Source organism: Herpailurus yagouaroundi, unplaced genomic scaffold (genome assembly GCF_014898765.1).
Source record: "Herpailurus yagouaroundi ecotype Mexico unplaced genomic scaffold, PumYag 165, whole genome shotgun sequence".
In the NCBI taxonomy this organism is placed as follows: Eukaryota; Metazoa; Chordata; class Mammalia; order Carnivora; family Felidae; genus Herpailurus; species Herpailurus yagouaroundi.
Window position 1 is genome coordinate 20,916,888 of NW_024412406.1, and position 24,310 is coordinate 20,941,197.

General features: G+C 38.3%; 1 protein-coding gene across 1 annotated transcript in view; it reads right to left on the reverse strand.

Annotated features, from left to right (window-relative positions):
* The window catches only part of NKAIN3 (sodium/potassium transporting ATPase interacting 3), a 611,467-nt gene that overhangs the window by 143,993 nt on the left and 443,164 nt on the right, over nucleotides 1–24,310 (reverse strand). Inside the window, exon 4 of the mRNA XM_040487717.1 lies at nucleotides 4,577–4,774. Within this exon, the coding sequence (XP_040343651.1) occupies nucleotides 4,577–4,774 (198 nt within the window). The remainder of the gene's footprint in view (nucleotides 1–4,576; nucleotides 4,775–24,310) is intronic.

Genomic DNA, 24,310 nt, shown 5'->3' on the forward strand with positions numbered 1-24,310 from the left:
CAAATAAAAATAAAAAGTCATAGTTTCTTGAATTTCATATAGACACTTTGGCATAGCACTAAAAATTATAACAAAACTGGCTGCCTATTGGGGAGCAGAGATGGGGAAACCAGGCAGAGGGTACACAAGGGTGGGAGGGCGTATTGCCACTGTACACATTTTTATGAGTTTGGACTAAGTGAATGTATTATCTATTTAAAAAATTAACATATCCTGAACCTTTGGGGGGGGATGGTATCTACTAGTGGACTGTGGACAGGTGGCTGGAGAGCTGAGAACGGGGTAAGAGGGAGCGGGGTGCGGTGGAGAGCCATTCCAAGCACAGTGTTGCACATGGGAGGCATGCTGTGCTTGCGAACCTGTCATGTTTTGTGAAGATGACAGGTGGGCTCCTCAAGGGGAGTGTTGGGAGATGGGGGTCTTGGGAATCAGACAGAGTGCAGGTCATGAGGTCCTCATGTGACAGGATATGAATTCAGATTTCATCTTGGAGGTGGGAATCTTTGGCTGGTGATCAGAAGGGAAATGAGTGACCAGAACAGCACTTTGTAATCATCTTCCTGGGAGCAAGTACACGTGTGATGGTGGGTGAGGCACAACCGGAGCTGGGAAGACTCTCTGGGAGGCTATTGGCCATCCTTCTGGTAGAAATGATGAGCATATGGGCCAAGGACATGGGCAGTGGTCACAGACAAGGGGGACTAACATCACCCACACCTTGCTCCTGGCTACAGCCCTTGACTTTTCATCTCCTCCATGGATTAGACTTTGCTCCTCTCCTCATACTATTCACAGTCATTCTTTAGATTCCACCCTGAAGTATAACTTGGTGTTGCTGGCCATTTGCAGGACCCCTGCTAAATAGGCTTCAGTGAGATTAGGGTGGCAGGCATCTCTCTCTGCCTTCCATTCTCCCTGTCCCCTTCAACCTGGGTGCCAGTGAGGGACCCTAAGACACATTGCTGCTATGCAGACACAGTGGCACTGGCAAGGCCAGGGACCAGAGCTCCCGTGCTGGGGCCCGTGGAGCTAGACACGTCGTCCCAGAGGGGGTAGCAGGCCACTGCCTTCTTTCTGAATCCTGCTATTTTTTGTGTTTCTGTCAAGCTTGTACATAGCTCCTGCAGATATTTGACTGGCATTTCATTTTTTCCAGTTCCAAGCTCTACTCTTATGTGGGACAACTGTACAGGCAGTATTCATGAGCAGAGCAGAGCTGTATCCATGAGTAAACCGTTCAAATATTTCCCTCTCACTTGCCAGAGAGCTGCTGCTTTCAAACCCCAACACACCCCCTCCATTATTCTGCCCACCTCTATTGGCCTCTCCCTGCATCCTTCTAGATCCTTCTGTGCCTCTAGCAATTACAGGGGTACCCCCTGGCACAGCAGGGCCTCCAGGACATTGTCCCATCTCAAAGCCCTTTGTCTAACTTGCCAAGTTGTTGCCCATGCAGCACAGGCTGTTAAATATTGTGACCATCATTCCCGTTTTTTCAGGAATAAGGTTGACATCTCAGCACATGCTAGGTGACTACTACAGAAAGTATTCCTATATCATCACATTAAAAAATTGTAATTCTAATAGTTATAAACATATTTATATGAAATACGTGGAAAGTATAAAAAACCCATATAACCACACAATAATACATAATTTGACAGTTGGGAAACAATTTCAGGGTGTATTCCATTTTAATATAAAAAGATACAATACTGGAACTCTTGTCTCATGGGTGTATTACACAAGAAAAGTCAGAGATCAGCAACTAATCCTTTTATTGCTGGAATGCTGAATAGAAGAGTCAGGACTATACATGCGGGTGGACGGCTTTGAATGTTCACTAGACAAATATGTCAAAGAATTAGTTTATAACTGACAAGTCCTTTTAGGTGGCAACATACATTTTGTTGAGTATTTCTCCTTAGTGTATGTTTTTATGTGTCAGTTCAGCCCCTTACCAAATAAATACTTTCACCTTGCTATTCATTTGAATTGGAGTAACCATGGAGAAATGACTTTTTGATTCCACAGTATTATGCTGTATTATAAAAATGTGAACATCATGCTATCATTCCACAAAATGGTTTAGCAATTTACTCTGAATAATTTTTTAAAAGGAAGTAGATCTGTCCAGAGATGAAAGATTCTAGAAAAATGTTTCAAAATTAAAAAAAAAAAGAATAAGAACCTTTAGAATCTAGCATATAATAATAGAGTACTCTTTTACCTTAACATACACTGAAAAATTTTAAGAGAAAATGTGCCTCTCTATTTTTCTTAAAACAACAACAACAAAGATTTAAACATATATTTTGGCACAGTTTCATATGTAACTGCTAGGAGATTAAAGAAAGATCAGAAAATAGGAAACAACTGATAAACATCTATTGACAAATGGCAATATCTAGAAACCAAGAAGAATCAGAATCTCTGGTACATCTCTGAGAGAAAATTCCTTAGTGTTGAGCCATAACCTCTTTCTTCTTTTTTTAAATTTTTTTTTTCAACGTTTATTTATTTTTGGGACAGAGAGAGACAGAGCATGAACAGGGGAGGGACAGAGAGAGAGGGAGACACAGAATCGGAAACAGGCTCCAGGCTCCGAGCCATCAGCCCAGAGCCCGACGCGGGGCTCGAACTCACGGACCGTGAGATCGTGACCTGGCTGAAGTCGGACGCTTAACCGACTGCGCCACCCAGGCGCCCCGCTTCTTTTTTTAAATTCAGTGCAGAATTTGCTTTCATTGGACTAAAACACTAAACAATCTGATTTTTTATTCTAACCTTTAGTCTTTCTAGAAAATTATATTTCAAGTGTGCTCTAAAACACTATTTTAAAACTTGACATATGTGGGTTAAAGAACAACAATTCATAGATTATACAAGTGAGGCAAGACCACTACGTTGGTGGTCCCAAATCAGCCATGGCTCCTGATACGCTCACTTTTTTATAGCTACCCTCCTACATTTGGCTTGGGCTTGGTCATATGACTTGTTGTAGTCAATGGAATAATAGTACAAGTTATTCAGGTAGAGCCTGGAAAAATGATTACATGTTGGGCTTCCCCTCGAACCTAGCTACCTTGCTATAGGAAAACTTGTTAAGTTTCTGCAAAAAGACAAGCCATATGGAGGAGAATGTGGTCCAACAGCAGCACCAGACACGTGAATGAGGTCCTCTTCGGTATTCTAGCCCCAGCAGAGGCCCTTGTCGAAAGGTGCATATGAGTGATCCTGGCCAATACCATGCAGAGCAGAACTACACGGCTGAACCCTGCCCAAATTTCTGACCCACAGAACTCTAAGCAATAAATTTATATTGCTCTAAGTAATTCCATGTTGGAGTGGTTTGTTACATAGCAGTAGATAACAGATATACTAAATGATAACAAGGATTTCTCAACCTGTTTCTAGAAATAATTCCAAGGTACATTCTTCACCGACATACATCTCTTATACTTCTGTTGTCTATTCATTTACTGTTGAGCCGGTATCTTTTGTTCCTATTCTAACTCAACCAGTTGGATAGAAGGATAGAGTTGGAGAGTTGGCTTATATGAAAAGTGTGACTTAAATTGACTTTATTGTATGCTGACTCAAACAACATGCCATGTCCTTGTTGGATCTCAGAGGAACAGCATGGTTGATAATACCTTAAGTTACTTCCCCTCTACACTGTAATCAAATTGTGTGTGGGACAATCTGATAGAAAAAAATTAACTTTAAGAGATTCCCAAGACATAAACTTCCTGTGGTCCAATCAAGCCATTTCTTCTCTCTGCTCCTCTATATGGAATTACATCTTGACACCACACTTTAAGCACTAAAATGTGGAAGACTCTTTGGAGGGATTTGTTTTCTTAAGGAATAATAATAATAATTATTATTATTTTTAATGTTTATTTTTGAGACACAGCACGAGCAGGCAGGGGATGGGGGAGTGACAGGGAGCAGTAGAGAGAGAGAAAGGGAGCAACAGAATCCAAAGCAGTCTCCAGGCTCCAAGCTGTCAGCACAGAGCCCAATGCAGGACTTGAACCCACGGACCACGAGATCATGACCTGAGCCGAAGTCAGAAGCCCAACCGACTGAGCCACCTAGGCGCCCCCAGGAATAATTATTTGAAATATGAAGCTTACTAGATTGATCAAGCCATTGGATGTGTTTGCACCCTCCTTTCTCTGGAACTGATGCGCATAGTTAAAGAATGCCTTAGAAGTAGAAGCAGTAGCAGATGTGTAAGCAGAAGAACCCAAAGTAGAGAGTGGGAAAGGCACTGCTTCTGGGGGACGGTGATGCTATTTCACTGAATGGTGTATATTGTATCTCAAGTTAGAAACTATAGCGAAAACTATTTCTAAAACAAAGTGTCCGGATACCAAGAGGGAAGATGTAGCCTCATTAAGTACAGCTACTGTTAGCACAATTGCTGCTATTTCCATTATTTAGAGGACGTTCTCCATGTGCTTATTTAAGGCATTATCTACCAGATGGGTGTGGACAGCAGGTTTAGATACAAAAATGCCAATAAAGGAGAGTCTTGATCGGACAGTGATTCATTGGTGCTACTTACAGAGAGTAGTATCTGGACAGCGCTGTGGATGACCTCTAGGTACTGGAAGTCCACAATGCAGCCTGTGACAGAGACGTACGTGTAATCATCCATCATGCCGTGGGCGGACGGAGGCAGCACTCTTCGGACACAGCCAGGCCCGTGTTCCCGCCACCACGACCGGTGCACAGAAATGTTGAATGTCATCAGATCTGTATCCTAGGTGGGCAGGAGACGAGAGCAAAAGGAGACAGTCCTATCATATCACGTCTCTGATTTGCACTTTAGGAAGAATTCAGGATGGAGAAAATTGTTGAGAGGACTTACATTTCAAAATAACATTTGTGCAAAATAACACAAGACAGAACCACAAATGGCTATATATACCATATGCCTAAACGACTGGATTATAATCGTTTAACATAGATACAACCTTTGGAAAATAACATTTTAAGGTTAGCACGCCTCAAAAATTGAGAGGCAAGGTCCTCTACATTTGTTCAAAACAAATTATTTTATTCATTTTGAGACTTTTTGTCTGCATTTTCTTATTCATCATCATCGACATCACCTTTATGGGCTAACATGAGTGCTTTTTAGCATTCTAGCCATTGTTCTAAGTAAGCACTTTTCATACACTATATCCTTAAGGTTCATATAGATACTAGTAGTAACCCAATTTACAGTAAGCTGAATAGTAGTCCCCTCAAAAGACCTTCATGTGCCTCTCTCTGGTACCTGTGAATTTTACCTTCTTTGGATTATCTGAGTGGGCCCTAAATGCAATCTCATGTATTCTCATGAGGGGGAGGCAGAGGGAGATCAGACACAAGGCAGAAGAGGAGAAGGCAATGTGACCATGGAAAATTGGAGATGGGACTGATGTGGCCACAAGCCCAGGAATGCTGGTAGCCACTAGAAGCTGGAAGAGACAAGGGACTATTGTCTTCAAGAGGTCCAGAGGGAGCATGGCCCCGTCAACACCTTGATTTCAGCCCAAGGAAATTGATTGCAGACTTGTGGCCTCCAGAACTGTGAGATTAAGTTTCTGTTGTTTAAGACATCAGGTTTGTAGTAACTTGTTACATAGCAGCCGTAAGAAACTAACACACGTAAGGAAAGGAAATCAGAGAGAGGCAAAATACATTGCCCAATTTAATGAGCAAATTACATAAATTGCCTATTTAATGACAGACCCACAACTTGATCCTCTGCAGTCTGTACTTTCAGCTCTGATGTGGTACTACCCCGTTGCCTATGGTGTTCTCCCTCCCAAACCTTTACAATTCCTCATACCCTAAATTCCTCCTCAATTCCGGAAAACACCACTGAGAGCCAGAACAAAAGAACCAAGAAGGCAATCCTTGGCATTTACATATCAAAATAAGCTTTCAGAGCTCTTTAGCAGAGACAACAGCCCGGGTGTTTATCCTCAAAAGATGCCCATTAGTATTTTGGTGGAATGTGAGCCTGGAACAACTGAGATCAGACTGTTTTTGCTGTAACAATGGATTGAAAAGAATAGGTAAGGAGCCAGCATCTTGATTCCCAAAAAACTGACCTCAAGTCCTGGCCTCTCCCATTCTGCCCACTGAATCCTATCTTTCCCCATCATACTGTCTTCCTTTTGCTGGAGTGTAATCCCCAATAAAAGCCTTGCCCAGAAGTCCTGCGTGGCCTCTAGTTAATTCCTATTGCTTGGTGAGCCCAAGGGCCGTGGTTGCTAACAAAACTACTATTATAGGCATGCCTCAGATTATATCACTATTAAAACATTTTATATCTCTTTTTTTCTTTTTTGGGTTGTTGGTTTGTTACACATATCATTCAGTTACCTTCACAGTTACAGCACTTTATTGATAATAAAACATTTTACATCTTTTTTTTTTTTTTGGTTCTTGGTTTGCTACCTGTATCATTTGCAGTGCCCTCTGAAGGGAGAATATTATAGAAAAATAATTGCTTTAGCTAGTGAATTCAGTTTAATGCAAGGCAATTTACCTGCAGGCAAACAGCACACTGACTGCTCCCTTTCCTGACCATCAGATTTAATCTCTTACAGTTAGTCATGATCACAACCAAAAAACTATTATTTCCCGTTTTAATAGAATTCATTAGGTTCAGGATGAACTGGAGTGATCTCAAAAGTCATAGCAATTTCTGCTCTTTAAGTATTCTTCCCCAGTGGCCTTTTCTATTGCTGGACTCTAAATTCCTTTCGATATGATTTTGACTGAAATTTATATTACACAAATAAAACAAAAGTGAATTTATGAACTCATGGTATGTATTTGCTACACTCATAAAATCCCTCTGTGTAGTTCTCACTTAATTTGATGGTACTATAAATATTTAAAAACTGTGCTGTTTTTTGCCATGACTACATTAAAATCTGAATGAGAACATCAATAGCATCAAATTATACTTAAAGCTTAAACTTCTAACTTAAATTTGCAAGTGTGTGTCTGATTTCAATCCCCTTCAGTAGCTAGATTTCAAACATTGCAAAAACCCTTAACACATAATAACTCAATTTTGTATATGAGGCACATCAGAGGAAATGCAGAACAAAAAAAAACTATAACAAAGTTTTTTATGAAAAAAAAAATACAGAAGGTCATTCACTTTGTTTAAGCTGTTCGTTACCACATCGAAGCCTATAGATTTGAAATACATGGGTTAACGCTAAACCTGGATCACCAAAGTGATCCTTACAAATAATTTCAAGGAGCTCAAAAGTCGTTTCTCTTTCACTTCTTGGAGTTAGAATAGTATAGTGATGATTTAAGCACAACATGCTTAAGAAAACTGGTGACTGACATCCTTGTCATTTTCTTTAGAAGTTAAAAGATTTCAACAATGATATTTACATTTATGCAAGCGTGGGTGATTACCAAGGGACAGTTTGGAGGACAAAGAAAGCAAGGAAGGAGAAGAAAAGCATGAAACCCAAGCAGAGGGGCTTGGGATGCAAAGGGCAGCCTGGAGAGAGAGAGAACACATCAAGGCTAACAGAAGAGAGAATTTCAGGGAAGATGGTAATGCCATAGACTCAAAACCTGGTTAAAAAGAACCACTGAATTTGGTGACTGGTTTGGCAGGGGGAGGGGGGGGATGCCTTATGAAATGCAATGCCAGGAGAGCATTGAGAGTGAAAAACTGGATTACAAGGAATAGAGGGGACTGAGAGGAGAGAATTTGGTGTGTTTTTTCATGAAGTTTGGGAGTCAACGTAGTGAGAACACAGGATGGTGGCCTCAAGGGTGGGCAAGGAAAGCAAGAGTCCCTCCGAGGAAACATGCGGAGAACCGCATGCCAGCTGCATCTGCTCACATGCACAAAGTTGTGACTTAGGAGAAAATTATTCCAGAATACCTGTCTCCCCCTAATATCTATTTAAGCAAATATTGAATGTTTAAAAGTACTTTCATCTCTCTAGTGTGAATCCAAACCTGTTCCCATTTCCTTCAAATACTTGAATTAAACAAAAAAGGAATTTCCAGAATTCTTTGAAGTGTTGTTCATCAACCGTGTAGGTGAACATGCCTGCCCACATTCCTTTCACAATAAGTGTAGCCGCAGCACTGGAATCAGCTCATGTCCTAAAAAAGCTCAATATTCACTTCTTTTATAGTATATCACTATATTATCTCTTATTAATCAAGGAGATAGTCTCTGTCTTATTCTTATTCTATCTGCTTTTTTGGGGCATGTGTCTAATTCAACTAACTCTCTCTACTTCTAGAAATGGATGCTCAACTGCTAATGATATTCTTTTTTTTTTTTTCTGTTTCCTTAATTGTGACTCAAAGAATCATTGAATCCACTCTTACATAGTTATCTCCTTTCTTTGTCTTTTTACTCAGTCTTATCATAAGCCAGGACATTTGGAGATGAACGTGTATTTAACAAAATAGATTTTACTCAGTTTTAAAGAGTTAGCATTGGGCTTATATTTAGATAGTAGACTTCATGTTAGTTGAAACTTCTTTTGAGATACTCGTTCATCTCAGAATATGAATTAGACAAGTAAAAACAATTTGCTTACATTTCTAATTATTTTTTTTTCACCAAAGCACTAAATATTTTAGAGGGTACTATGGATCCATAGAGTAAAGGGCAAACACAGTGCTTGGTAGTGAGGTGTAAGTGTTTAGAGCATGTAATACAAAGACTAGGTACCAGTTCAAATATATTAACAATTACATGTTGTTTTCCTTAAAGATAGGTTTAAAAGATATTCAAGTTTCCATTGGGAAGAAAAAGTCTGTCATTTGCTAAGTCATAATGACATAATGACATAAGTCATTTGCTAAGTCTCTCCCTCTCTCTCTCCTCCTCCCCAATTGGCACACATATGCTGTCTCTCCCTATCTCTCTCAAAATAATGTTTTAAATAAACATCTAAAAAACCACATTGTAATAGTATTGTATGGTGAGAAGTCGTGGCTACACGTTTGAGCACAGCATAACGTATAAACTTGCTGAATCACTATGTTGTACAACTGAAACTAATGTAACATTGTGTGTCAACTATACTCAAATTAAAAAACTAAGAGAAAAAAAGCAGTGTGCAGAGTAAGTGGCCACTGGTTACTCTGACCTCCTGTTTCCCATCTCTACAACTAGGTATTGCTGGGATTTTTCATTTCTGTACCATTGGTCATAAACCAGAGGCAGAGCTAAAAGTAATGAAGCCTTTTGTCTTCATCCTGGGGCTTAATTCCCTGAATCGAACCACAACAGGAAGGAATGAAGTCTCATCTATCCATCCAATGATATTTATGGAGTTTCTAATGTGAGCTATGTGTTGGGACGTAACATTGAACATAAGAGATCTTATCCCTGTCCTCATGGAACATATACTCTAGTAGAGAAGATAGGCAATAAAGTAAACAACTAAGTAGGCAGAATAAGTACCCATTGCGAAAACTAATATAAAGGAAATAATGTGCTGGAGAGTGGCTGGGATGTGAAATGGAGTTCCTCCCTAATAGGTCGCCAGAGAAGGCTTCTCCAATAGCGGATATTTGGGCTAAGACCTGTTAGATGAGAAGGAACTAGATGTGTGAAGATCTGGGGAACGAGTGTTGCACACTGATGGAACTCCAAGTGCAAAGATCACGTGAGGGCAAAGAGGTGTCAGTATTCCTGGTACCGACTGAAGACCGGTATAGCTGGAGGGAAGCCGAGGTGAGGATAAAAGTGGTGTATGATGAGGCTGAAGACAGGCAATGAGCCACGGCAGAGTCCGGTTGAGAAGTCAAATACCAACATCATCTCCTGTGCATTCTTAAAAAGATAATTCTAAGAACTGTAAAGAGGATGGGTTTGACTGGGCAAAACTCGGAGCCAGGTAGGTGGTTACGATAGTGGGTGAGTGTCTTGGAGAAAGGTGGTAGCAGTAGAAGGAGGCAGAACAGAGAGGTGAGACATATTCTGGAGGCAGAATAGCATGTGGGGCTGAGAGGAAGAGATAAATGGAGGACAACCATCTCTCATCGGGTGGCAGCCGCCTGTCAGCTGATGGCAATGCCCTGAGGAAGGCCACTCCAGCAGCAGCATCATTGCGGGGCTGGAATTGGGCACATTGGCCCCGTAAAGGGGAAGGGACGGGGCCCGAAACAGTATGTCCCAGTGCATCTTTGTCAGCTTGGCATTGTAAAACCATTTTCCTTATGTGTAGATTAAAAAAAAAGGAGTCGTCATGTTAAATGGTGTTGGAAATACAAATTTTTGGTGTAAGAGAAGAGAGTCACTTATCTCGATGAGCACTGAGTAATGTATCGAATTGTTGAATCACTATGTAGTACACCTGAAACGAATATAACACTGTATGTTAACTATACCGGAATTAAAATTAAAAAGAAAATAAAAAACAGTTATAAGATCAAAGAAATTAAGTGAAATAGTGTGATTTGGAAAACAAAGACTTGACTGCTCTTCCAGAAATTTCTTCCAGAAATTTAACTAATATATTTTACTATCCACATGCTTTTACTTTCGAAATAAGAACTAAAATATTGCCCATGATCAATTAATCTCAATAATGAGGAAACCAGGGGTGCCTGGGTGGCTCAGTTGGTTAAGTGTCCGACTCTTGATTTCAGCTCAGGTCATGATCTCATGGCTTTATGGGTTCAAGCCCCGCATCAGGCTCTGCACTGACAGTGTGGAACCTGCTTGGGATTCTCTCTCTCTGCCCCTCCCCCACTTGCACTGTGTCACCAAAACAACTTTTACTATCATGCTCTGAGCTTTGGTTCTAGTCTGTTCAGTCATACAGTTCATTGTATAATTTTCATGGAAATGGCTAATATTTGTGTTCCTTTCTTTTGTTCTCATTTTTTAACTTATTCAACTGAATATCTTAGCCCCATAATAAGTAGCACTTTAAAAAATAATTCTAGGGACGCCTGGGTGGCTTGGTCGGTTAAGCATCCGACTTCGGCTCAGGTCATGATCTCACAGTCCCTGAGTTCGAGCCCTGCGTCGGGCTCTGTGCTGACAGCTCAGAGCCTGGAGCCTGCTTCACATTCTGTGTTTCCCTCTCTCTCTGCCCCTTCCCTGCTCATGCTCTGTCTCTGTCTCAAAAATAAACATTAAAAAAAATTTAAAAAAATAAAAAATAATTCTATTGCTGAGTCTTTTATTTATATTCATATCTGGATTAGCTGACTTTCAGAATTAGTACAGTTTTAGTCTGTAAGTATATATAAATTCGTTGTTTTGTATAAATGATTAATATAAGCTCAATCCCCTCAGTCTTTGTGGGTTTGGGGCTATGTGCACAGCACCTTATACATGGCAATAAAATTGTATCACTGCAAAAAACCACTATGATGTTAAGACTGAACTGAAAATTTCAAATTGTGCTCATGATTCGAAATGATTATATAGAATGTGTGTGTGTGTGTGTGTGTGTGTGTGTGTGTGTGTGTGTGTGATCTCTGTTCACTGAAATGGCCTAGAAGCAATGTCACTCCGGTAGCAGCAAACATCTCTGGTTCACACTCCCCAGTATAAGAACCAAGGTTTTTCCCTGGAGAAATGCTAAATACAGTGTGGTACAAGGAAGGAACAAAGACAGTGTGAAATATACTTTGTCCTAGAAAGCAAGACAGTTTAAAAAAATTGATGAGTCATGTTGAAAACATGTGGGAACCAATATGTAGGGTCTGTTATTGGCTGAAGTTATAATAATTGGAACATCAGAAAAAATAATGTTTAAGGCTGACAAAATGCATCGAATCAATGAAAATCTGTGACTCCATAATGATCAAAAAAGAAAGGTAAAAAAACTCATTGTTAATATTTAAAGCAGCTACTTAAATAAGACTTCTGTGCCTTCTGCTCAATTTTGCTATGACTGCTCTCTCTAAAAAGTGTTTCTTAATTATAAAAAATAACTGCACTTGAAAAAAATGAGTTAAGAGAAAGAAGTAAGCATTTATTTTGTCTTTTTCCAGCAGAAATTCTAAATCAAGTTAACCAAGCTGGTGAAATAAAATTCTACATTACTGATGAGTGTCAGGCAATAAAGATAGAAGGAATAAAAGAATTTAAAAAACCACATTTTTGCCAATTTTAACAAAATTGTTTGATTCTTGTAAGGATTAGCAATTGGTTATTTAAAAAATTAAGTAAATAATTAATCCACACAGTGCCAAAGTACATAACACAGATTTATTTTTAGTGTCAAACAATACTTCTAGAATAATAGTAACAATAAATATGTCACATTGAGGGTAAATGCATAGCATTAAATGTTTTAGTAGGAAAGAAGAAAGGCTAAAAATTAGTGAGCTAAGCATCTAGTTTAAAAGTTTTAAAAGACTAACAAGTTAAACTAAAGATGTTAGATATAGATTTCATTAACAAATATTTGCTATGTGCCTATATCATTCAGGGATCTAGAGGAATCCATGAACAAAACAGACTAAAATCCCTGTTCCATTGGAGCTAACATTCTCATATGGGAAGACAGACTATAAACATAACAAAAAAGCACATTTCATGATCGAAGATGAGTGCTATTTAAAAAGAGTAAGGACATCAGAAATATATAATAGCAGAAATTAATTAAAAAATCAAAGATCCAATAGATAGCAAAACAAAGACCAAATTTGTATCTTTAAAAATCTACAATAAAATTAACTACATCCTAGTAAGAATGATCAAGCTCAATATGACTTGCCATTGTTCAGTGTGGTACGGGGGCCAGTCATATGCAGGATAATCACTAGTCTACCAGAGAATAGTGTGGCAACATTGAAAAGTTAAAAATGGGAATGCCTCTTGATTCTGCAACTTTATCCCTCTGCCTTTATCCTAGCTCACATATCCACCTGTATACATATATGAGTCTACTTAGCAATGGTGTTTGCAACAGCAAAAAGTTGAGAACAAGCTAAATGTCTATCAGGCATTAATAAATTGGTATTCATGCAATTGAATGCTATGTGAAGTAGAAATGAATTAAATAAGCTTATGTATATTCAAAAGGATGGATCTCTTGAGCATGATGTTGACAAAAAGAATCCAGTTGTGGACAAAATATTGTATGACTTCAGTTATATAAAGTTTTAAAAGTTGCACAATACTATGCATTTTTTTAGGAATGCATATATATATATATATATATATATATATACACACACATATATATATACATATGGTAAAACTTTAAATAAATATAAAAACATAACAAATAAATGCAGAATACAGAGTGAAAAAAGGGATCATGGAACAGTAAACAAGAAGGGTTTAATTGTGAAGGAAAAGTTTTATCTTTATTTCATTGGTGATAAAATGAGTATTTGTCGACTACTTCATTATTCTTTATTAAGTATTACATACTGCTTGAAGATAAAAATTTTTTTTTTAATATCCCTCTATTTCTCTCCATTCCAGTTGCCACTATCCTAGACTGGCCATGGTTTCTCTCTGGGACAATTGTAGTGACCCCTAAATGTAACTCCTGGCATCTCCTGTCTCCAAATTTATTTTCTTTATTACAGCCAGAATAATATTTTCTAAACCCGAATGTGTTGACATCACTAGTTGCTTAAAAACACTTCAAGGGTTTCCCACTGTCCAAAGATAAAAGGTTATCCTTGGGAAAGCCTGAGGGATCTTTAGTCACTTTTGCAGACTCCTTGTTGTCCTTCTCTTCACAATCTGTGCTCTAGCCATACCGATCCCTTTCCCCAAATGAACTGTTCTAACTTGTTGGTCTTCACACACCCTGTTCCCTTTTTATAGAATATTGTCTTTCACTCTTACCTTCCATCCGCTTTCCTGCCCCTACAAACAACCCTTCCCCATCCTGGTTACCTGGCCAACTCCAATTTCTTTTTAGGGTTCAGCAGAGATATCACTTTCTTTTGGAAAGTCATCCCTGGCCCCTGGAAAGTCTGGGCAATATAACTCTTCTGTGTGCTTCCCAAGTGCCCAATTCTTCCACCTAATTTTATAGCTTTATCTGGGTAGAGATGACACATTCTTTTTTATAATCAGTTTTCTGACTAACCTACAAGATTATAAACCAACTATAATCAGCACTGTTTTCCCATGCCAAGCTCACAAAAATAGCTCAATATATTTTTTTAATCAAAAGAATGAACAAACCTAACTGCTAGTTTTTTGAGGCATCATTTCAGTTGAGAATTGAGAAAAACTTATAAAACAAGAAATCAACTGCACATCCCTCAAAGTGCCTCTTTATGTTGCTAGTGGGAGTGTGAATTTGTGCAGCCACTTTGGAAAGAGTTTTGTATTCCCACTGAAGCTAGATAAGTATATGTCTTAGGACCTAGTGTACCTACTCCTGAGTATGTAGCCAGGAGAAATGAATGCATACATCCACCAAAGACCTGAACAAGAATGTTCTTAGCATCTATTTGTAGCCAACGCCTGAAATGTATACCAACAGTAGAACAGATTGAAAACATGTGGTATGTTGTTAAAATGGAAGCCACACAACAACAAAAGAGAATGAACTGTTGATACCACAAGGACATGGTTGACTCTTATGGACATGATGTTGAGTGAAGGAGGTCAGACTCAATAGAGATATACCATATGATTCCATTTCTATGTCCAAAGAAAGGCAGGACTGGGCTGTGGTGATGAAGGTGGAAAGAGTGAGCATGGGTATCACTGCAGGGATGGAGGTTGTCTCTAAAGCTGGAGATCACATGGTGTTGGTAAACCATATGACTTCTAAAGCTTCACAAACTTTTTTTTACATATGAAAAAAGTTGGAGTTGCAAGGTTTCTCTTTCCTTTTTTAAATTTTTAAATGTTTTTATTTATTTTGAGAGAGAGAAAGAGAATGAGTGGGGGAGGAACAGAGAGAGAGGAAGACACAGAATCCGAAGCAGACTCCAGGCTCTGAGCTGTCAGCACAGAGCCTGATGTGGGGCTCGAATCCACCAACTGTAAGATCATGACCTGAGCAGAAGTGGGATGCTTAACTGACTGAGCCACGCAGGCACCCCATAGGGTTTTTACTTCCCTGTTGCATTCATCTTGGAATTGACATGAGTCTTATCAAATGCATTTCTTAAGAAAGGTAAGTATGCAAAGGATCACCATCTTTCTCATATGGAATGAAAATAATTGAGGCACTGTGAGTGCATAGGTAGGAGGAAAAGAACCATGGCCAAAGACCTAATTTCCTTCCTTAAATCAGTTTGCGTCATTTGATACAATTGGAAGCAATCATACAAAAACTTGCAGTTTCCTAATAATGACTGAAGAAATCATTAGTTCCTTTGGAAGAAATGTACTACTCGTGTAGTAAAAATGAAGCCACTTTTACTACAGGTCCATTTGGCCCTGTAGTAAATTTTTACTGTAGTAAATTTCTACTACAGTGAGAAATTAACAAAAATCTGCGATTTGCAAAAGAACTTATATTTTTCTTTTAAATGTCAAGCTCCCGGTCTCTTATTTGTGTTTAATTTTTAGTTGTCCCTTTATTAGCCGTATCTTCCTGTACACTGGTTTGTCTACTTTTGATGTGCCTCAGGTCCATTGGGCAGAACCAGAGATGTCCTTGTGAAAACAGCCCTCCAAAGACTTCAAAGGACTTAAGCACTGAAAACATTTCACATATTAATTATTTGTGAAGGGATAACGTACATTCACAGATATCGACATTTCTGGTATGTAATTGATGCACCTGATTACATTAAGATTTGCCTACAGATGATTTTTAGAAAATAAGTACACCTATCATTGTAATCTATGAATTTTAAACACCTGTAGTTTACTTACTTAATTACCAAGCTCACTCAACACATCTGGCTTCTCTGTCTTTGTGTTGATCAATAATTATTTGATTACAATGTTATGCCTTTTATGCTAATCAGGATTTTGAGACCATAAAATTGTGCTACCTTTGGTATGCATGCTGGCGCTAATGTGTTGTATTTATAGCGTGGTGTATTCATAATTCACACATGGCATATGCACGTATGCACACATTTTACTTAATTTGCACAACAGAAAATTTTTTTAATCTTTTTTTTTCTTGCTAAGTTTACCACCTGAAAAGAACACCCTTACTTATTTTTCAATTTTGTTAGGAAAAATTCCTCATTTGAGAAAAAAAAATAGATATTTGTTTTGATGTGCTAGAATTCTTTTTAAAAAATAAAAAGAAAAGTCATGTAGTCCTTTTAGTTGTTCCCTTTTTGAAAAGTGTCTGGATAAAAAGAACAATATTGGTGTTTCTGACCTATGAATGTGGCTGCTGGTGTGGTTGAAAACCCTCTACAAAAGAAGACTATTTTGTTAATTGCTTCCTTTGCTGAAATAATTGTGAAGGCTGGAAAGAGGTCTGATTAATTGCAAACTTGGATGTGGTAAAAACCTCCCTGGCAGGTTCTTATCTATCACCATCAATCTCAAGTTGCACAGCAACCTTCTTAGATGGCTTGTAAGAGGCAGCCTCTTGGGATATGGAAGTTTCAGAGACAGTGACTTAAATACAACTCTGGGTGGATATTCACTGTAGCAGAGGGATGTGTGTTAACCCATTCTTATTGCTTGACTCCTTATTAGGGTCTTGAAGGTTCCATACAAATCTTGGTGTGTATATGTGATTGGGGGAGTTATTCACTATGCTGTGGGGAGGAGCTGAACTGGGAATAAAAGCCCAACTCTGCCCATTTGTAGCTATATTTTCATTTTGAAATATTGTTTCCCTGCATATCTCCCTAGATCCTTTGATGTAAATAGGTGTCATCATTCCAAGTTTGGAGACACCTCATGTCAACAACACTTCTATGCACTTCATCCAAATAGGATTAAGTTATCACCAGCCAGATATTCCACAAGTGTATAAAGTGCAGTGGCCACAAAGGAGTCACCTAAATAATGGACTTTGTTTTGTTTTTGGGGCACCTGGGTGGCTCAGTCAGTTAAGCGGCCGACTTTGGCTCAGGTCATGATCTCGCGGTCCGTGAGTTCAAGCCCCACGTCGGGCTCTGTGCTGACGCTCAGAGCCTGGAGCCTGTTTCAGATACTGTGTCTCCCTCCTCTGACCCTCCCCAGTTCATTCTCTGTCTCTCTCTGTCTCAAAAATAAATAAACATTAAAAAAATTGTTTTGTTTTACTACTGTTTGATTCTTTTGGGAATAATGTTATTTAAGGTCATTTCCTTTTTTTTTTTTTTAATACCAGGGCGCAGTCATGGCCGTAGCTGTCTTAGGGTTCTAAGGAGCTCAGGGTGCTTCTCAAACATGAATTAGTTCATATTACAAAGTGAATTCTTATTAGCAGTGATTAATCTTAATAATTTTAATTTCCCCAAATGAAGTAAAGATCACTTCTAGCTCTCTTTAGTTAGAGTTCAATTGGAAGTTTTCCAAAGAATATTTATTTATTTATTTACTTATTTATTTACATTTTTTAACATTTATTCATTTTTGAGAGACAGAGAGACAGAGCATGGGTGGGGGAGGGGCAGAGAGAGAGGGAGACACGGAATCTGAAGCAGGCTCCAGGCTCTGAGCTCTCAGCACAGAGCCACATGCAAGGTTCAAACTCATGGACCACGAGATCATGACCTGAGCTGAAGTCAGATGCTTAACCGACTGAGCCATCCAGGTGCCCCACTGAAGAATATTTAAACCCTTTTCAATTTGCTGATCATAAGGAGAAATATAAATTTCTGTTTTTCTTTATAGATAGCAGCTACTCTTAAACCAAAGCATCCAACTTGTCCAAAAGCATACTTAGCTACATTTTTTGTAAGTACTTAAACGAATATACATACTATTATCCAACCTCTTCCCCTTCACAGTTCCACCTGCACCCAACAATCCTCCTCCCATGAGCTGGGATTATTTCCAGGGATTCTGGGTAGTTACTGTGGCTGCATCTTTTGCAATGACTGAAACAGCAACAGTATGAGGCCATAAGTGTCTGTCTATGCTTGTCCTACTTCCCCTCTGTCTAAACACAAAGAGCTGTCAAATAGTGTAGGTTTCCTCCTACAAATACAGTAATTCCACTATACATATGGATCATTATAAATTTAAAAATCTTATTAGGTCACAAGATTTTCCCCGAGAACGAATGCATACATTTTTCCTTGCTCAGCTCTGTAACAGAAAGACTGTTTATAATCATCGTTCTCCATCCATTATACAGCAAAAAATATCATATTTTCTTAATGAGCACTTTATAATCTAAAAATATCTAGTCTATATTAATTATATTATCTTGCACACCAAAGTTATTTAGAACTATTTCAATTCAGAGCCATTTACGCAGCCATTATGTGACTCACACAGCCTGATGCATTTTCCCTATAAGAACAATGCTTTGAGTATCTTGTCCACCAATCATAAGTCCTGATGCCATCTTATTTGTTATTGGAGGATAAGTATTGTGCATCAGGGGCTCTGTGCACACTGAAAGGCCAAGGTTTGGAGAAGTGGAGGCTGGTTCAATCAGCAATCAGAATATGCCCACACCATCCCTGAGGCAGGAAAAAAAAAAATCATCCACTAAGGGTCCAACTCCTTTTCTCAAAGTCTGGGAATTAGATATATGGTTTTTGAGGAAGTCTAGCACTTTAAAAGTTAGTATTTGGAGACTTTCCAGAAACAGATCAAACAGGAGAAGATTCTTTTTTACTGTCACAGCTGTCATTCTTTTAAAAGTCTGTTTCCTTAGTGAAGGGCACTGTTTCTAAGAGGCACGTTTGGTGGGGGAAGGAGAGCCCGTAGCATTCAAAGGCAGCAGTTGCACCAAGGACCAAGTAAGTGAGGCTGGAAAGGCACAGTTCGCCTGGCATTCTAATCATAGTCTCGCCAGTAAGAAAAAGGAAAAGAAAAATCTCCATATGGGCAACAAGCTATTGACAGACTTTAGTTTTAAACTTTTAACCAGAGGAGAACTGAAATAGAAAGGGCACTTGCATTCCCCCTATATTCTTAACAGGTTTCATTCTCATTTATATGTTTAACATTCTCTAATTTCAGGCCATGTGCCGAGTAGCCTGTAATACTTTAGGCAAGTTACATAAAATTTCGATTTCAACTTAAAAGTCCAAGTAGTTCCCTTATACTTTCTTTCTTTTTTTTTAAGTTTACTTATGTATTTTGAGAGAGAGACAGAAAGAGAGAGAGAGAGACAGAGAGACAGAGAGAGAGATAGAGACAGAGAGAGACAGAGAGCATGCATAAGAGGGAGAAGTGCAGAGAGAAGGAGAAACAGAATCCCAAGCAGGCTCTGCACCATCACTGCCAGTGCAGAGCCCGATGTGGGGCTCGAACCCATGAACTATGGGATCATGACCTGAACCCAAATCAAGAATAGATGCTTAATCAATTGAGCCACCCAGGTGCCCTCCCTTATATTTTAAAATTGAGGCAATCTTCAGTAGAGAATTATGCTAGATGGTACATCAGCCTTTATTTGGGGAATGTTACACATTTACATTTCCAGCTTCTAGATGTGACTCTGATCGAGTATATATTACCCCAGAGCCAACCTGCCCATGAAGAAAGTTCTGAGAGGGAAGGAATCTTCCCAAGTATCTATTCTCCATGATCTCACATTATATGAGAGACCAGTAAGTGCTACTATCTGGTCCTCAGGAAAGATCCACGAAGAAGGGAAGGCCAGATGCATAATACATACCAGATGCATCATAGGGAAGGATGGACCAACATCACATAACTCAGAGGAAGTGAAGTTAAATAAAAGGTTGCTGGAAAGACAGCAGCCCTGCTGGGCACGGTAACATGGGGAACACCCACCTCCCTCCTCTTCTCCACTTTGTCCAGAATTTAAATAGCAGCTTCTCTTTGAATCATTCGACAGATGGGGCTGATTTGCAGTAGGAAGCCCGGTAACTTGATGGCTTGGATCATGTTGCCTTTGGGGAGGAGTGTCTAGAAAGAAGGGCTAGAATGAAAAGGGGAGAGGAAAGAAATGCTGCCATTGTCAGAAAAAGATCAACCTAGGAGAAAAAGGGAATTTTATGGGGACCTTCAGTAGACCGGGAATCAACAGGTCAGAGCCATGCGTTATATAAAATGAACAAAAGACAGAATTTGAATTACAAGATAATAAATAATTCCATCGAGAATTTTTGTAGCTATTTGATGATTCATAGTGTTCTTTGATTATTTATTTTACTCATGACCATTAATACTACTCTCAAATTCAGGTAGCTTATATTAGAATCCACTACACAATGCACATTTATTTATGAACATTTAGAAATAAACATGTTCCTATCACTTGATGTGAATGTATAAATGTGTTAGGCCATCAGATCATCATTGTTATTGAAAACATTCTGGACCATTTATATAAAGATTCTCAGTATTGAATAAAGAAGGTTCTACTTTGGGGATATATAAATTTCCGCTTCTTAGTTTGATAAATACTTAATTTGGTCATAACTACACATAACACGAGGTTTGGTTTAGTGTTCATGTGTGAATTGTAATAAGTTTTTGCTAGTCAATTCTTGCATCCCATAAACACATATGCAAGGGATTAAAGAGACTGTCAACAACCACAGCATCAGTGCTGGTGATGGTCAAAATTTACTTGTCAGGCAAAACATAAGACAAATGGATTATTTGTGAACATTTTGCTAAGATGGAGAACAAAGCCAGATGCCCAGAGTAAATAAACAAACAGACAAACAAGATCTCAGCTGACTGTAGGACAATGATTCATAACACTAGCTCATCCCAGAACTCTTCAAAGCTTCTTACTGTGGACTAGTCTCAAAGGCTCATTCCCAAGAAAATTTAACCAGGCTCCTAATCAACACAGAGTTGCTTGTGAACAGAATTAGAATACTTTCTTTTAGATTAGTTGCTTCTAATAGTTCCTAGATTTTTAATGGAGTGATGGCATGATGGCAGATTTCCCTGCCTTTCTTTCTCGCCCATACCCCCAGCTCTACATCCTACCACGCACACCTCTTATCTCACAAGTACGAAAGACAGGGAGGAGACTCCAGGGACCTCAAGTTAGATGGGAAAGAAGAAAGAAAAAGATATTCCAAACAAGCCTCTGTAATCTAAGTTTCCATATCACACACAGGTTAACCATAGCATTGCATCCTATGCCTAACATTTACCTGAAAAGCAATCATAATGTTGTGGTCTTTCTGGACTTCTGAGATGGGAATGGCAGCAACAGTGCCTACCCAATGACATTTGTCTATTGTTTTTGTCCAGCCTTGGACATAGCCAGTCCATAGCCAACAGTACACTTACTCTTTTCTGCTAATGTAAGTCTGGCTTTGTAATGATGGTACCCCATGAACTCAGCATTCTAGCTATACCAAGAAGCAGAACCCTGGTCAATGGAAAAACTACCACCATTGTCGCCATCTGCTCTTTGGCCCTTTTCACACTGCAGTATAATTTATCTTTTTAGGATTGTCCTGCCCATTGACTTTATGTTTCTCAAGAGTGAGCATGGATTCATTTTTATATACAGTATCTAAAACAGAGCTAAACATGTAGTAGATATGTAATAAATATTCATTGATGAATTATTGGTTCTTAAATAAGATAAATAACATGCATGCTTTAGAATCAAAGGGTCAATTTCTTACCTACTAAAGAGTTAACATAAAATATAAACTATAAAAGCCTTAGAGAAAACAAACATAAATATTTATCTTAGGGTGAGGAAGGACAAACAAATCTAGCAAGAAAGAAAATGATGAAGAATAGATATGAAAAATTTGCTTTCAAGGATAGCTAATGAGAAGAATTGACACTGGAATTAAGAGTTGGCGTCTTCCCCCTGTGTTATACTATGCCACTTTGAAAAGTGTTTTTTTTTTTGCCAAAATTGAGTCTTTTCAACCACATGTTAAAAGGAACAATATTGGGGCGCCTGGGTGGCGCAGTCGGTTGAGTGTCCGACTTCAACCAGGTCACGATCTCGCGGTCCGTGAGTTCGAGCCCCGCGTCGGGCTCTGGGCTGATGGCTCAGAGCCTGGAGCCTGTTTCCGATTCTGTGTCTCCCTCTCTCTCTGCCCCTCCCCCGTTCATGCTCTGTCTCTCTCTGTCCCAAAAATAAATAAACGTTGAAAAAAAAATTAAAAAAAAAAAATAAAAGGAACAATATTCCTGTAAACAACACTACGTTTACACAGACAAATTGGTTTAATGCATTAAGGAAAAATGCTACATGAATTAAACAAGATGCATTAAAATGTCTTCCAAAAACTTACTGACAAATAATTGGTTTGACTGTATTTTTCAGAGTTTAGTCAATTAACCTGGTGTCCCTTAGGTGTGATCCTAGGATTAGAGTACTAGGGAATTACTAGTTGTAAAATATGTACAGCTTTATAGCTCCACAAGGATGTAACAAGAAATGATCCTTCTTTTTTTTTTTAATATAATTTACTGTTAAGTTAGCTAACATAGAGTATATATAGTGTACTCTTGGCTTTCATAGTAGATTCCCTTGATTCATCACTTACATACAACACTCAGTGCTCATCTCAACACGTGTCCTCCTTAATGCCCATCATCCATTTTCTCCCTACCCCATCAACCCTCAGTTTGTTCTCTGTATTTAAGAGTCTCTTATGGGGGTGCCTGGGTGGCTCAGTTGGTTAAGCGTCCGACTTTGACTCAGGTCATCTCATGGTTTATGGGTCTGTGAGTTCGAGCCCCATGTTGGGCTCTGTGCTGACAGCTCAGAGCCTGGAGCCTGCTTTGTATTCTGTGTCTCCTCCTCTCTCTGCTCCTCCCATGCTCATGCTCTGTCTCCTTCTGTCTCTCAATAACAAATAAACGTTAAATTTTTTTTTAATAAAATAAAAAAAAGTCTCTTATGGTTTGCCTCCCTCTCTGCTTGTAACTATTTTTTTTTCCTTCCTTCTATTTACCATGGCCTTTTTGGCTGAGATTCTTTTACAAGTTGTATGCCATACTAACCAAGAAAATTCACAATTACATGTTTAAGGATCCTAAGTGATAACTGAGAAAAAGTCATGTTCTGGAAAAGTTACAAACTTCAGTGTTATACCTTTAATTTTTGCCAACAGATTCACCATCACAAAGATTTCGGAGGGTAAATTATTGTTTGTCTAGTAAAATTAAAGGTTTGAAATTCTATTTAAAAAGCCTATTTTCTGTATTCATATAGAAACATATATTTATAAGTAACAAAATTATATACTTAATAAGAATCTTAATCATGTATATAGATACTGGACACTTTAAAAATTAACTTGAATTAACTAAATTAATTAATTTAGAATTCCAAATTAGCACTTGATGGAAATGGCGAGATGATTATCATTATTTGGTATCATAAAGATACAACTTTAATTATAATAAAGCATATACAGTAAAACACACAGCTTTGGTTTTTTTTTTTTAAATCTTATTAGACAATCTTACCAGGCAAATATCACTAATTGAGGAAGCAAAGAGTAAATATAGGCATGTAAAAAAAATCACTTTTCAAATTTGAGAGGTTAATGTGTTATATTGGGAAATCCTTTTTTTAAATGTTTATTTATTTATTTTGAGAGAGAGAGAGATAACACGCAAGCAGGCGTGGGGCCAAGAGAGAGGAAGAGAGAATCCCAAGCAGGTTCCACACTGTCAGTGCAGAGTCTGACATGGGGTTTCAACTCATGACTGTGAGATCATGACCTGGACTGAAATCAGGAGTCAGACACTTAAACATTCTTTTTTTTTTCAGTTGGTTGTCTGCTTTTTATTCTGTTTACATTGTTATGGCATGATGGCATCATAAAATCTTTATGTAGTCAATTCTATTAATTATTTATAATTATATATATATATATAGCTAATTATATATAATTATATATATATATATATAAAGCTAATTTATATATAAGGTAGAAACTATAAAAGCAATCTCATGTAACAATAAATACTCAAGAAAAGATGTATCAGTAGGGCAACTGCTATATGAACTTCAAACACTTTGGGTCCTGGGGCTCTTCTTAATTAATGTAGTGCAACAATTCTGCAAAAACATAGGCAGGCATATATTACAAAACCACGAATAATAAACATGGGTCCAGGAGAAAGGAATGCATACTTCCCATTGAAAGATTTGAAAAACATGCTTTTTAAATGCTCTAAAGTTTCTTCAGAGAAGCTCACAGAATTATATTAACTTACTCATGGTTTCCTTTAAAACAATATTCTAATTCTCATACAATTTTCAGAACATTTGGCCAATATACAGATCAGATAACCAGC